The 15,598-nt window shown below is 44.5% G+C and overlaps 1 protein-coding gene across 1 annotated transcript in view; it reads right to left on the bottom strand.

Moving 5' to 3' along the window:
- The window catches only part of LOC111954779 (gamma-aminobutyric acid type B receptor subunit 2-like), an 87,505-nt gene that overhangs the window by 22,135 nt on the left and 49,772 nt on the right, over positions 1 to 15,598 (bottom strand). Inside the window, exons 8-9 of the mRNA XM_070436002.1 lie at positions 13,614 to 13,743; positions 8,708 to 8,825 (exon numbers count right to left, since the gene is read on the bottom strand). Of these exons, the coding sequence (XP_070292103.1) occupies positions 8,708 to 8,825; positions 13,614 to 13,743 (248 nt within the window). The remainder of the gene's footprint in view (positions 1 to 8,707; positions 8,826 to 13,613; positions 13,744 to 15,598) is intronic.

Here is a 15,598-nt window from a genome sequence, read left to right as displayed (position 1 = left end):
TTTGTAAATTTTCATGTATATGTTTTTGCTCTTGGTGCTTTGTTATATGGTCGAAAAGGTTGGAGAAGTGGTTGATCCATACATCTCCATTTTGGGTGGGGACCGTGACCTTGTAGAGGTGTACCTGATCGTAGAGGCTATCCAACTCCAGGGTGCAGTGATGGGCCAGGTAACATTAGGTGTTGACACACAGTCGTGGGAAATGCTTGCATTCACCTGCAGGGTGTAGATGACCACGTGTGTAGGGGGAAAGTGTGTACGTGTGTAGGGCCACAGCACTCATTCCCTTGAGTGCTGTGGCCACCCTTTCCTGCTGGGCCCTCAGATCGTTTGTGCCTGTGTGAATTATGGACACGCCAGGTGTTTGAACACCACAGGTTAGCCACTTTCTGTTTAGGAAAGAGTTAGTTTTCCAGCACAAATTTCCCATTTGAGTGTGTTAGGAGCACAATTTGTGGCTTTTGTGTGTCCTCAGTGGGTGTGGGGGAGTTGTCAGGATGGCTATAAGGGGGTCTGAAAGGGGGTGCTAGGAGGGAGGGGGGGGGTTGGATGGGTTGGTGCGTCCTGTCTTGTCTGTCCTGCATGTGGTGGGGGCCTGAAGTGGGCTGTTCCGTTGGCTTCTCTTGGGGGATGGCCAGAACTCTCTTATGAGTTGTTCTTGCTGCCTCATTCTCTGCCCTCTCTCGCTCTTTCACGCCTTTTCTGCTTCCGCTCTTGTTCTCATGTCCTCACTCTTGTTCTCATGCTCTCTCTCCCTCTCTCTTTCTTATGTGTTCTCTCTATCCAGTCCCAGTTAGATGAACATAGGAGGAGAGGAGAACTGGGAGGACAGGGGGAGTAGAGGAGAACTGGGAGGACAGGGGGAGGAGAGGAGAACTGGGAGGACAGGGGGAGGAGAGGAGAACTGGGAGGACAGGGGGAGGAGAGGAGAGGGAGAACAGGGGAGGAGAGGAGATGGAGGAAGGGGAGAAGGAAACTGGGAGACAGGGGGAGAGAGGAGAACTGGGAGGACAGGGGGAGGAGAGGAGAACTGGAGGACAGGGGGAGAGAGGAGAACTGGGAGGAACAGGGGGAAGGAAGAGAGGACTGGGAGGACAGGGGAGGAGAGGAGGACTGGGAGGACAGGGGGAGGGAGGAGAACTGGGAGGACAGGGGAGGAGAGAGAACGAGAGGACAGGGGAGAGAGGAGAACTGGGAGGACAGGGGAGGAGAGGAGAACTGGGAGACAGGAGAGAGGAGAATGGAGACAGGGAGGAGAGGAGGAGGAGAGGACAGGGGGAGAGAGAGGACGGGGAGGACAGGGGAGGAGAGGAGAACTGGAGGACAGTGGGAGGAGAGGAGACTGGGAGGACAGGGGGAGGAGAGAGACTGGGAGGACAGGGAGGAGAGGAGAACTGGGAGGACAGGGGAGGAGAGAGAACTGGGAGGACAGGGGGAGGAGAGGAGGAACTGGGAGGCAGGGGAGGAGAGGAGAACTGGGAGGACAGGGGAGGAGAGGAGGGAACTGGGAGGACAGGGGAGGAGAGGAGAACTGGAGGACAGGGGGAGGAGAGGAGAACTGGGAGGACAGGGGAGGGAGAGGAGGACTGGAGGACAGGGGGAGGAGAGGAGAACTGAGGACAGGGGGAGGAGAGGAGAACTGGGAGGACAGGGGGAGGAGAGGAGGACTGGGAGGACAGGGGAGGAGAGGAGACTGGAGACAGGGGGAGGAGAGGAGAACTGGGAGGACAGGGGGAGGAGAGAGAGAAACTGGGAGGACAGGGGGAGGAGAGGAGAACTGGGAGGAAGGGGAGGAGAGGAGGACTGGGAGACAGGGGAGAGAGGAGGACTGGGAGGACAGGGGGAGAGAGGAAGAACTGGAGGACAGGGGAGGAGAGGAGACTGGGAGGACAGGGGGGGAGAGGAGAACTGGGAGGACAGGGGAGGAGAGGAGAACTGGGAGAGACAGGGGGAGGAGAGGAGAACTGGGAGGACAGGGGGAGGAGAGGAGAACTGGAGGACAGGGGGAGGAGAGGAGAACTGGAGGACAGGGGGAGGAGAGGAGAACTGGAGGACAGGGGGAGGAGAGAGAACTGAGGACAGGGGGAGGAGAGGAGAACTGGGAGGACAGGGGAGGAGAGGAGAACTGGGAGACAGGGGGAGGAAGGAGACGGAAATGGGAGGACAGGGGAGGAGAGGAGAACTGGGAGAACAGGGGAGGAGAGGAGAACTGGGGGACAGGGGGGAGGAGAGGAGGGGGAAGGAATGAAGGGCTCTCAATGATGCATGAAACTCTTTTTTCCCTCTCTGATGAAGTCGACATTCCCCAGCCTGGTTATGAATAATAAGTGAAGTAGTTCTTTATTTGTCACCTGAGTGTGCTATGAGTGTTCTGGACCAATACATTTTAAGAGTTGGGACAACATGCAGTCAGTCAGCTGTGCTCTGCTGGTTAGTGTGTGTGTGTGTGTGTGTGTGTGTGTGTGTGTGTGTTGTGTGTGTGTGTGTGTGTGTGTGTGTGTGTGTGTGTGTGTGTGTGTGTGTGTGTGTGTGTGGTGTGTGTGTGTGTGTGTGTGTGTGTGTGTGTGTGTGTGTGTGGTGTGTGTGTGGTGGTGGTGGTGGTTGGGTGCGTGGTGGGTGGGTGCGTGCGTGTATGTGTGTTTTTGGTTTTACTATCCTTGTTTTGCCATTCCCCACAAGGAAAAAGTCTATTTTAGGCTATAGGGTAAAGTTTAGGGTCAGGGTGAGAAATTAGGGGTAGGAGTTTGGGGTTAGGGTTCAGACCTGGGATAACTATAGTTTGAACTATAATTTGTGGAGAAAAAAAAAGAATCCAGGGGAACAACTATTTGAATACAGATCCCAAACAGTACTACTTTTCAAAACTATTTGAATACATATCTGAGAAAGAAACTACTTAAAACAAATATTTGAATACAGATCTCAGGAAGTGACTACTTTTCTGAAATGTTGGATTGGCTGCCTTCAACTAATGGCAGGGCTGTATCTGGAACTGCATGTTGAAGATAGAAATAGAATGAACAGAGCACACACAATATCCTATACTATTCCAATCTATCTGACAGTCATATTTGAAGAGTTTTGTTACACACATTTTTCACATTAGTGTTTTATGATCAGAATGTATTGCTTACGGGTAAATTCATGTGTGTGTAAAATATTATTGTTGTCAGATTCTTAATGCATAGATGCGTATTAAAATGGGTTTCGTTGCAAAATGCTATATATCCATTACTTAGCTGAAATGAAATGTTTGTATCCAGTATATTGACTTTGATGTGGTTGTCTCACCTAGCTATCTTATTCTTTTATATATACAGTGGCTTGCGAAAGTATTCACCCCCTTGGCATTTTTCCTATTTTGTTGCCTTACAACCTGGAATTAAAATAGATTTTGGGGGGGTTTGAATCATTTGATTTACACAACATGCCTACCACTTTGAAGATGCAAAATATTTTTTATTGTGAAACGAACAAGAAATAATACCAAACAAACAGAAAACTTGAGCGTGCATAACCATTCACCCCCCCAAAGTCAATACTGTACAGAGCCATCTTTTGCAGCAATTACAGCTGCAAGTCTCTTGGTGTCACGTCCTGACCATAGTAAGCTGTTTTTTCTCTGTGTTGGTTGGGGCGTGATAGTGACTTGGGTGTGTCATCTAGGTGATATTGTATTTCTATGGTGGCCTGATATGGTTCCCAATCAGAGGCAGCTGTTTATCGTTGTCTCTGATTGGGGATCATATTTAGGTAGCCATTTCCTCATTTGTGTTTGTGGGATCTTGTCTATGTTTAGTTGCCTGTCAGCACATATTGTATAGCTTCACGTCTCGTTCGTTGATTTGGTTGTTTTTGTTCGGTGTTCATTTATTAAAAAGTATGTATAAATATAAATATGTACGCCTACCACGCTGCACCTTTGTCTCATTCGAATGACGGACGTGACACTTGGGGTATGTTTCTATAAGCTTGGCACATCTAACCACTGAGATTTTTGCCCATTCTTCAAAGCAAAACTGCTCCAGATCCTTTAAATTGGATGGGTTCCACTGGCGTACAGCAATATTTAAGTCATACCACAGATTCTCAATTGGATTAAGGTCTGGGCTTTGACTAGGCCATTCCAAGACATGTAAATGTTTCCCCTTAAACCACTCGAGTGTTGCTTTAGCAGTATACTTAGGGTCATTGTCCTGCTGGAAGGTGAACCTCCGTCCCAGTCTCAAATCTCTGGAAAGACTGAAACAGGTTTCCCTCAAGAATTTCCCTGTATTTAGCGCCATCATCATTCCTTCAATTCTGACCAGTTTCCCAGTCCCTGCTGATGAAAAGCATCCCCACAGCATGATGGTGCCACCACCATGCTTCACTGCGGGGATGAGGTTCTTGGGGTGATGAGAGATGTTGGACATAGTGTTTTCCTTGATGGCCAAAAAGCTCAATTTTAGTCTCATCTGACCAGCGTACCTTCAATATGTTTGGGGACTCTCCCACATGCCTTTTGGCGAACACCAAACATGTTTGCTTATTTTTTCTTTAAGCAATGGCTTTTTTCTGGCCACTCTTCCGTAAATCCCAGATCTGTGGAGTGTATGGCTTAAAGTGGTCCTATGGACAGATACTCCAATCTCCACTGTGGAACTTTGCAGCTCCTTCAGGGTTATCTTTGGTCTCTTTGTTTCCTCTCTGATTAATGCCCTCCTTGCCTGGTCTGAGTTTTAGTGGGCGGCCCTCTCTTGGCAGGTTTGTTGTGGTGCCATATTCTTTCCATTTTTTAATAATGGATTTAATGGTGCTCTGTGGGATGTTCAAAGTTTTGGATATTTTTTTACAACCCAACCCTGATCTCCACAGCTTTGTCCCTGACCTGTTATGAGAGCTCATTGGTCTTCATGGTACCGCTTGCTTGGTGGTGCCCCTTGCTTAGTGGTGTTGCAGACTCTGAGGCCTTTCAGAACAGGTGTAATAATACTGAGATCATGTGACAGATCATGTGACACCTAGATTGCACACAGGTGGACTTTATTTAACTAATTATGTGACTTCTGAAGGTAATTGGTTGCGCCAGATCTTATTTAGCAAAGGAGGTGAATACATATGCACGCACCAATTTTTTTGGGTTGAATTGTGTTAAACAATCTACACACAATACTGTCACGCCCTGATCTGTTTCACCTGTCCTTGTGCTTGTCTCCACCCCCTCCAGGTGTCGCCCATCTTGCCCACTTATCCTCTGGGTATTGTCAAGCTTACCAGCGTTTTGTCCTGTCAACTCCTGTCTTCTCTCTTTTTCAATGTCCTCTTGGTTTTTGACCCTTGCCTGTCCTGACCCTGTACCCTGTATCCGCCCGCCTGACCACTCTGCCTGTCCGACCCTGTGATCCGCCCGCCTGACCACTCTGCCTGTCCTGACCTGTATCCGCCCCGCCTGACCACTCTGCCTGTCCTGACCCTGTATCCCGCCCGCCTGACCACTCTGCCTGTCCTGACCCTGTATCCGCCCGCCTGACCACTCTGCTGTCCTGACCCTGTATCCGGGCCCGCCTGACACTCTGCTGTCCTGACCCCTGTATCCTCCCGCCTGACCACGTTGCCTGTCCCTGACCCTGTATCCGCCGCCTGACCACTCTGCCTGTCCTGACCCTGTATCCGCCCGCCTGACCACTCTGCCTGTCCTAACCCTGTATCCGCCCGCCTGACCACTCTGCCTGTCCCTGACCCTGAGCCTGCCTGCCGTCCTGTACCTTTGCTCCTACTCTGGATTATCGACCCCTGCCTGCCTTGACCTGTCATTTGCCTGCCACTGTTGTTACAATAAACATTGTTACTTCACAGTCTGCACTTGGGTCTTACCTTGATACCTGATACAATACATTTATAGCTGAACATTTTGTAAATGTTCATTCTCCTGAATGTCCATCGCCTCAGGTTTACATAATTAAGTCAAACCAATTATATTTTGTACAGATAAGTGTTCTTGTTTCATTTCATTTTTTATTTTGCCATTCAGACTACCTCACATGGTCTACAAGTTTAATAAATATGTCAACTACTTCAGAGGAATTCCAGACTAACTCGTCAATAGCAGCGGATAAGATCCCCAAATGTCGGAATTACCCCAGAGCATCCGTAAATTGCTCTGAACCTGGAGCGAGCAAGTGAAGGCTCCCCTGAGCTGCTCTGACTACAGTCTGGAGGCGAGACAGGAAAGGTAACACTGCTGCACAGGAATAGTTCTTCATTACACTTACCTAATAACATTATTATGCAATTATAAAGACATTTCAAAGTCCTACGTAACAACAATGTTGCAATTGTTATAATCACAGAGTTACTACACATTTTTTTTTAAACATGGTGAACATCACTTGAATGATCTACCTTTGTAGTAGTAGATTATTGCAATTCCTAAAGAAAAATATTTTTGAAAGTCACTTGAATGCTATCATCCAATCAATCACATTTATTTATAAAGCCCTTTTTACATCAGCCGATGTCACAAAGTGCTATACAGAAACCACTTTTACACCAAGTATGGCTGGTGTCAAGTGTTACTGTATTACCTTATGTCACACATTATAAAAATATGTTTGTTCTTTTGAAGCTGCAAACATGGTTTACTGTAATTTGAGGATTCCAAATGCCTCATGTATTTAATTCTAGGATACAGGCTATATTAAGATTCATATCCCCTCCAAACCATGTGCTTATGATCATATAATTTTGACTAATTCAACTAACTGTTGTAGTTTTTGGTTCTTCATCAGATATTTGGCAGCCTTCAAGTATATTTTTTTGTATTCAAATTCCTTCAAACATTATTTGGTTTACTGAGAGTTATTCAAAATACTTTCAAATATTCTTTGTTTTTCTGAGACCTGTATTTGAATATCAAATAAAATAGTTGCCTATTAGTTGAAACTCTATATAAATTATATTCGACTACCTCAAGTATTTAAAAAGTTGGCATTTTCAAATGAACTACAAAATACAAACATTTTCTGCCCAGGTCTTTTAGGGTTAGGATTAGGTTTAGGGGCTAGAGAATAGGATTTTGAATGGGAATCAATTGTTTGGTCCCCACAAGAATAGTAAAACAGTGTGTGTGTAAAGAAAGATGATTGGGACCTTATATTGGTCCATCTTTTTTGCATTTATTTAATTTCACCTTTATTTAACCAGGTAGGCCAGTTGAGAACAAGTTCTCATTTACAACTGCGACCTGGCCAAGATAAAGCAGACAAAGCAGTGCGACACAAACAACACAAAGTTACACATGGGATAAACACACGTACTGTCAATAACACAGTACAAAAATCTAGATGCAGTGTGTGCAAATGTAGTAAGATTAGGGAGGTAAGGCAATAAATATGCCATAGTGGTGAAATAATTACAATTTAGCAATTAAACACGAGAGTGATAGATGTGCAGAAGATGAATGTGCAAGTAGAGATACTGGGGTGCAAAGGAGCAAAAAAATAAATAACATGGAGATGAGGTAGTTGGGTGGGCTATTTACAGATGGGCTGTGTACAGGTGCAATGATCGGTAAGCTGCTCTGACAACTGATGTTTAAAATTAGTGAGGGAGATATAAGACTCCAGCTTCAGTGATTTTTGCAATTCGTTCCAGTCATTGGCATCAGAGAACTGGAAGTAAAGGCGGCCAAAGTAGGTGTTGGCTTTGGGGATGACCGGTGAAATATACCTGCTGGAGCGTGTGCTACGGGTGGGTGCTGCTATGGTGACCAGTGAGTTGAGATTAGCAAAGACTTATAGATGACCTGGAGTCAGTTGGTTTGGCGACGAATATGAAGCGAGGGCCAGCTAATGAGAGCATACAGGTTGCAGTGGTGGGTAGCATATGGGGCTTTGGTGACAAAACAGATGGCACTGTGATAGACTACATCCAATTGGCTGAGTAGAGTGTTGGACATCGCCGAAGTCAAGGATTGGTAGGATAGTCCGTTTTACGAGGGTATGTTTGGCAGCATGAGTGAAGAATGCTTTGTTGCGAAATAGGAAACCGATTCCAGATTTAATTTTGGATTGGAGATGCTTAATGTGAGTCTGGAAGGAAAGTTTACAGTCTAACCAGACACCTAGGTATTTGTAGTTGTCCACATATTCTAAGTCAGAACCGTCCAGAGTGGTGATGCTAGACTACTGAGAAGTAGTTGGTGAACCAGGCGAGGCAGTCATTTGAGAAACCAAGGCTGTTGAGTCTGCCGATAAGAATGCGGTGATTGACAGAGTCGAAAGCCTTGGCCAGGTCGATGAAGACAACTGCACAGTATTGTTTTTTATCGATGGCGGTTATGATATCGTTTAGAACCTTGAGCGTGGCTGAGGTGCACCCATGACTCGCTCGGAAACCAGATTGCATAACGGAGAAGGTACGGTGCGATTTGAAATGGTCGGTGATCTGTTTGTTAAGCTTTCGAAGACCTTAGAAAGGCAGGGTAGGATAAATATAGGTCTGTAACAGTTTGGGTCTAGAGTGTCTCCCCCTTTGAAGAGGGGGATGACTGCGGCAGCTTTCCAATCTTTAGGGATCTCAGACAGAGCTGGTACCAGAACAACTGCGATGCAGTGCTGCTGGTGGTAACAATATATCTGATGTATAGTTTGTTGAAAAAGTCAACAGGAAGAAGAAAAAATTTATTAGGAGGAGGGAGGAGGGAGATGTTTTGAGGACAACTCACTGTTCAGGTGAGTTGATATCCTCCAGAGGACCTCTGTTTATTCTGGAAGGGTCCATGGAGCCCCACTGAGCCTGAGGCTTCTGCTCAAGATGATTCTTCAGTATCGATTTCTCCCCCTCTGCAGAGACACGGAGAGATGGCACAGCAAACAGACTGTAACACTATGCTACAAAATGACTCCCTATATAGTGCACTACCTTTGACCAGGACCCGATAGGACTCCAAAAGAAATGCACTATATGGCAGTGGAATTCAACGTTTGGGGTCATGGGGGAACTGCAGTGGGGTAACCAAAATGTACACACAAAAAATTTGATTGCAGATTATTGTAAGTGAGAATATACAAACGTTTCTGAGAAAGATAAGTTGAAAAATTAAATGTTATTGAGTAAATGTATTTATAGGTTTAATGAAATTATAATGAATTGAAGGTTATTTGTTGATGTAAAATCAAAATGTACAGATTTTAAGGTTGTGCCCTTAGATTTGGGGTGTGGTGGGGTCGTGAGATTTCTTGCAAAAAGGTTTGAATACCACTACTATATAGGGAATAGGGTGCCATTTGGGATGCCCCCCACTGTGTATGTCCCCTCTCCTTAGTTCAGATAAAAACACCTGAGAAGCTAAGGCCACTGAAGGATGTCATGCCATCAGTCACTGTATCATTACACAATGCATGTCAAGCACTCTCTCAAAAAAAAGTTTAAGTATGAAAATATTGACTGAAGACTTCAGACACCTTAATGTGTCTGTTACAGCTTCAATTGTCTGATACAATATCTGTTGAGAATTACATCAAAGGGCCTAACAAACAAAAAACACTTATGTTCTACACATGTTCAACACATGCTGGTAGTGTAGTTAGTGACAGAGAGAGAGAGAGAGAGAGAAAGAGCGATATAGAGAGAGAGAGAAAGAGAGGCAAGAGTGAGATGAATAGAGAGAAATGAGGAGAGACAGAGAGAGACGGCGAGAGATATGGAGAGAGAAAGAGACTGCTGTGCTTCATGATGTTGTGGGAAATATTTCAGTCCAGGGGGAACAGAGGCATCACCGTGGGAGACAGACAGAGAGTGTGAACACGGTTGGAATCAAAGTCAACAGCCTTATCAGTTTTTCAAACAGCACCTGGAGAGGCCCGAAATTATCCCCTTTTGCGTCAATTTCTTCCTTTTCAGTTGTCCCAGATTTTAACCTCTAAGCATAACATTAACCTGATTTGAAGATCACACCACGGCATTGTGTCCTCAATATGCATCTAAAGAGGTGGAAACTATTTTGATAAAAATAACCTCCCTCTGATGGAAGAAAGATGCCTCCTTGTACTTCTTTTCTCTTAGATAAGGCTACTGGAGCGGATAACATCATGGATTCATATGGACTTGGTTGCATGTGAGCGATTCACTGTATATTCCTGTTGAAATAAAAAAAATGCATAAACCCACCTCTGAAAAAAGTGTCGGTGGGACGGTGTCAAAGTGCAATTTACTGTGAAAAGTCACTACCTCCTGAGCAATAACCTTGTTCTGTGTTATTCTCCAGAGCCGCTACGGCATCCACAGATTCCTCAATTGTCAGACCAAACTCTGCCGTGTTCAACTGTGGGAATTCAACTGAGGAAATTCCTAATATGGGTGCCATGGTCCTTGTGTCAGTCAACCCCACCGCTCAACCACCACCAGGCCACACCATGTGCTGATGAATATTCATGGTCTACGGAAAGTGTTGCTCGTGCTTAGTTGTGATTGTAATCTCTGCTGACACTGTGTCGTACTCATAACAGCCACTCATTCACAGCGTTTAGTCCAGGAAGTCTCATGAATACTGATGGCTGCAGTTAGAGGAGTGATGAGGATTCTCAGGCAGAGATATGGATGTGGTGGATTGCTCTACGAAGTGGCTGAATCCTTGTGGTGAATATACGGACCCATTATACGTCTGTCAGCCTGCATTCTGAACAGAAGCTTATCATTGAATAATCAGCAAACTTGGGGTTGGGTTACTGTAGTTCTGAACCACTAGAGGCACTGTGGTGTAGTTGTCATCAAGATATCAAAATCAAATCAAATGTTATTTGTCATATGCCGAACACAACTTTACCTTGAAATGCTTACCTATGAGTCCTTTCCCAACAATGCAGTGTACAATATTTTTTAAATAGTAACAATAACAAGGCTATATACAAGGAGTCAATGTGCAGGGGTACAAGGTAGTTGAGGTAATTTAGGTAATATGTACATGTAGGTAGGGGTAAAAGGGACTAGACAATCAGGATAGATAATAAACAGAGTACCAGCAGTGTATACAGTTGAAGTCAGAAGTTTACATACACTTAGGTTGGAGTCAATAAAACTTGTTTTTCAACCACTCCACAAATTTATAGTTAACAAACTATAGTTTTGGCAAGTCGGTTAGGACATCTACTTTGTGCATGACACAAGTATTTTTTCCAACAACTGTTTACAGATTATTTCACTGTTAATTCACTGTATCACAATTCCAGTGGGTCAGAAGTTTACATACACTAAGTTGACAGTGCCTTTAAACAGCTTGGAAAATTCCAGAAAATGATGTCATGGATTCAGAAGCTTCTGATAGGCTAATTGACATAATTTGAGTCGATTGGAGGTGTACCTGTGGATGTATTTCAAGGCCTACCTTCAAACTCAGTGCATCTTTACTTGACATCATGGGAAAATCAAAAGTAATCAGCCAAGACCTCAGAAAAAAATTGTAGACCTCCACAAGTCTGGTTCATCCTTGGGAGCGATTTACAAACGCCTGAAGGTACCACGTTCATCTGTACAAACAAGAGTATGCAAGTATAAACACCATGGGACCACACAGCTGTCATACCGCTCAGGAAGGAGACGCGTTCTGTCTCCTAGAGATGAACGTACTTTGGTGCGAAAAGTGCAAATCAATCCCAGAACAACAGCAAAGGACTTGTGAAGATGCTGGAGGAAACAGGTACAAAAGTATCTATATCACAGTAAAACGAGTCTCTATTGGACATAACCTGAAAGGCCGCTCAGCAAGGAAGAAGCCACTGCCGCAAAACTGCGATAAAAAAGCCGGATACGGTTTGCAACTGCACATGGGGACAAAGATCGTACTTTTTAGAGAATGTCCTCTGGTCTGATGAAACAAAAATGAACTGTTTGGCCATAATGACCACCGTTATGTTTGGAGGAAAAAGGGGGATGCTTGCAAGCCGAAGAACACCATCCCGACCTTGAAGCACGGAGTGGCAGCATCATGTTGTGGTGCTTTTGCTGCAGGAGGGACTGTTGCACTTCACAAAATAGAAGGCATCATGAGGGAGAAAATTATGTGGATATATTGAAGCAACCTTCTCAAGACATCAGTCAGGAAGTTCAAGCTTGGTCGCAAATGGGTCTTCCAAATGGACAATGACCCCGAGCATACTTCCAAAGTTGTGGCAAAATGGCTTAGGACAACAAAGTCAAGGTATTGGAGTGGCCATCACAAAGCCCTGACCTCAATCCTATAGAACATTTGTGGGCAGAACTGAAAAAGCGTGTGGCAGCAAGGAGGCCTACAAACCTGACTCAGTTACACCAGCTCTGTCAGGAGCAATGGGCCAAAATGCACCCAACTTATTGTGGGACTTGTGGAAGGCTAACCAAAAAATTTGACCAAGTTAAACAATTTAAAGGCAATGCTACCAAATATTAATTGAGTGTATGTAAACTTCTGACCCACTGGGAATGTGATGAAAGAAATAAAAGCTGAGACAAATCACTCTCCCTGCTATTCTTCTGACATTTCACATTCTTAAAATAAAGTGGTGATCCTAACTGACCTAAAACAGGGAATGTTTACTAGGATTAAATGTCAGGAATTGTGAAAACTGAGTTTAAATGTATTTGGCTAAGGTGTATGTAAACTTACGACTTCAACTGTATGTGAAGGGTGTGAAGGTGTGTCTATGTGTGAGTGTGTGTTTGTGGCATCAATATGCATGTGTGTGTTTTGTGTATGAAGTGTGTGTGTGTGTGTGTTGGAGTGTCAGTGTAGTATGTGTGAGTGTGTTGGGTAGAGTCCAGTGAGTGTGTGGGTAGAGTCCAGTGAGTGTGTGGGTAGAGTCCAGTGAGTGTGTGGGTAGAGTCCAGTGAGTGTACATAGAGCCAGTGCAAGAGAGTCAGTACAAAAGTCTGTTCAATGCAAATAGTCCGGGTAGCCATTTGATTAACTGTTCAGCAGTCTTATGGCTTGGGGGTAGAAGCTGTTAAGAAGCCTTTTGGACCTAGACTTGGCACCCAGGTACCGGTTGCCGTGAGGCAGCAGAGAGAACAGTCTATGACTAGGGTGGCTGGAGTCTTTGGCAATTTTTAGGGCTTACCTATGACACCGTCTAGTATAGAGGTCCTGGTTGGCAGGAAGCTTAGCCCCAGTGATGTACTGGGCCGTACGCACTACCCTCTGTAAAGCCTTGGGGTCAGATGCCGAGCAGTTGCCATATCAGGCGGTGATACAACCAGTCAGTATGCTCTCGATGGTGCAGCTGTAGAACTGTTTGAGGATCTGAGGTCCCCTGACAATTCTTTTTATCCTCCTGAGGGGGAAGAGGTGTTGTCGTGCCCTATTCACGACTGTGTTGTCATGTGGACCATAATATATCCTTAGTGATGTGGACAGCGAGGAACCTGAAGCTCTCAGACACACAGTACGGTATCATAGTTTGCAGACAAGAAACTGGAGTAACAATTAAAAGCTTGCTGTATATACTGTATGAGGTGGACAGATAGTGTTCAACTCTTCAGAGAGAATCATGTGTAGACAGTGAGTGAGTCAGCAGCAGTCCAGGCTGACAGAGTGTGTCTGTTTAAATGTGGGAGGTAATGCTGTAGAAGTGTATACATAAGTAGCAGCGGTATGTCACCTTTGGCGTCGGTAAAGTTGCGTATGCTGAGGATGTTGTTGACGTCTCCGTAGTGGTTCTGCTTGATGTACGGGGTCTTCTCTGGGGTGTCCTGCAGCTGCATGGTCACCTCCTCCAGTTCCTTATCCAACTGCACAGACAAAATTGTGTTAAAAGGGGCTAAGGGGTTAAAATAGTGTTTAAGGGGTTAAAATAGTGTTCAATTGTTAAATTAGAGTTGATTAACAGTGATAGGAAAAAAGCAGCAAGGACAGATCATAAAGAAACATTTTCTACTCAACTCCATTGTACTTCTAGAGTGGCTCTAGGAACAACTAGAAGGGCAGCGGCTACTCTTACACTGCTAGAAGGGAGTAGATACAGTGAAATGCATCACAGAGAGACTTCTGGAAAAGTGATTGGCATGAGATTTCTCCTCATGTCATTCAACATCAAAGACACAAAACATTATACATTTAAAGGAAAGTAGAAAGGAGGATACATTGCATAGTTGTGACAAGATGGTGCTACTGACAGACAGGGCTTATTAGAGATAAGGCAGGCTCTAACATGCACCCACATTGCTCTGCTCACCAACGAGCGTCTGCGTTGCCAAGCGCTAAAATAGAATTCAGTTCTATTTGTGACGCTGAACGCGGTGCAAGTCCTGCCTCTCCCATCTCCTCATTGGTTTATAGAAGCAGATACCCACGTGCAATCTCCTCATTGGTTATACCAACGTGGGTGATTGAAAGATGAACTGAGTTCAGTCGGTCGTCATGGTAACTATGAAAGTTAGATGCCAATCGCCATATAAAGTCTAAAGAAGAAAAGGCCTGGAAGGAGGAGAGATGACTAGAAACGATTCGGTTGACCGTTTTATGTGTGGATTAACTTCTTTGTGATAGGGGGCAGCATTTTCACTTTTGGATGAATAGCGTGCCCAGAGTGAACTGCCTCCTACTCTGTCCCAGATGCTAACATATGCATATTATTATTATTATTGTCTGTGAGTATAACAGAACTCATATGGCAGGCAAAAACCTGAGAAAAAATCCAAACAGGAAGTGAGAATTCTGAGGCTGGTCGATTTTAAACTCATCGCCTATTCAAATCCCAGTAAGATATGGATCTGTTTGCACTTCCCACGCCTTCCACTCGATGTCAACAGTCTGTAGAACGTTGAATGAAGCCTCTACTGTGATGTGCGGCCGGATGGGAGGTGTTTCAGTCAGTGGTCTGGCAGAGTGCCAGTTCTTGGTCATGGGCATTCCAAATGATATCGCCTTGCGTTCCATTACTTCTGTAGACACAAAGGAATTCTCCGGTTGGAACGTTATTTAATATTTATGATAACAACGTCCTGAAGATTGATTCTCTACTTAGTTTGACAAGTTTATTCGACCTGTAATAAAACTTTTTGAAGTTTTCGTCCAACGTTCGCCTGGATCTGCGCGAGCGTTTGGACATGTGTACTAAACATGCTAGCAAAAGTAGCTACTCTGACATAAGTAATGAACATTATCGAACAAAACAACGATTTATTGTGGAACTAGGATTCCTGGGAGTGCATTCTGATGAAGATCATCAAAGGTAAGGGAATATTTATGATGTAATTTCGTATTTCTGTTGACTCCAACATGGAGGAGAAATGTTGTTATATCTGAGCGCCGTCTCAGATTATTGCATGGTGTGCTGTTTCCGTAAAGTTTTTTTGAAATCTGACACAGCGGTTGCATTAAGAACAAGTGTATATTTAATTCTATGTAAAACACGTATCTTTCATCAAAGTTTATGATGAATATTTCTGTTATTTGACGTGGCTCTCTGCAATTTCTCCGGATATTTTGGAGGCATTTCTGAACATGGCGCCAATGTAAACCGAGATTTGTGGATATAAATATGCACATTATCAAACAAAACATACATGTATTGTGTAACATGATGTCCTATGAGTGTCATCTGATGAAGATCAACAAAGGTTAGTGATTCATTTTATCTCTATT

This window comes from Salvelinus sp. IW2-2015, linkage group LG30 (genome assembly GCF_002910315.2).
Source record: "Salvelinus sp. IW2-2015 linkage group LG30, ASM291031v2, whole genome shotgun sequence".
Lineage (NCBI taxonomy): Eukaryota > Metazoa > Chordata > Actinopteri > Salmoniformes > Salmonidae > Salvelinus > Salvelinus sp. IW2-2015.
Note: the sequence above shows the minus strand (reverse complement) of the source record. Positions and strands in the feature narration are given on the sequence as shown.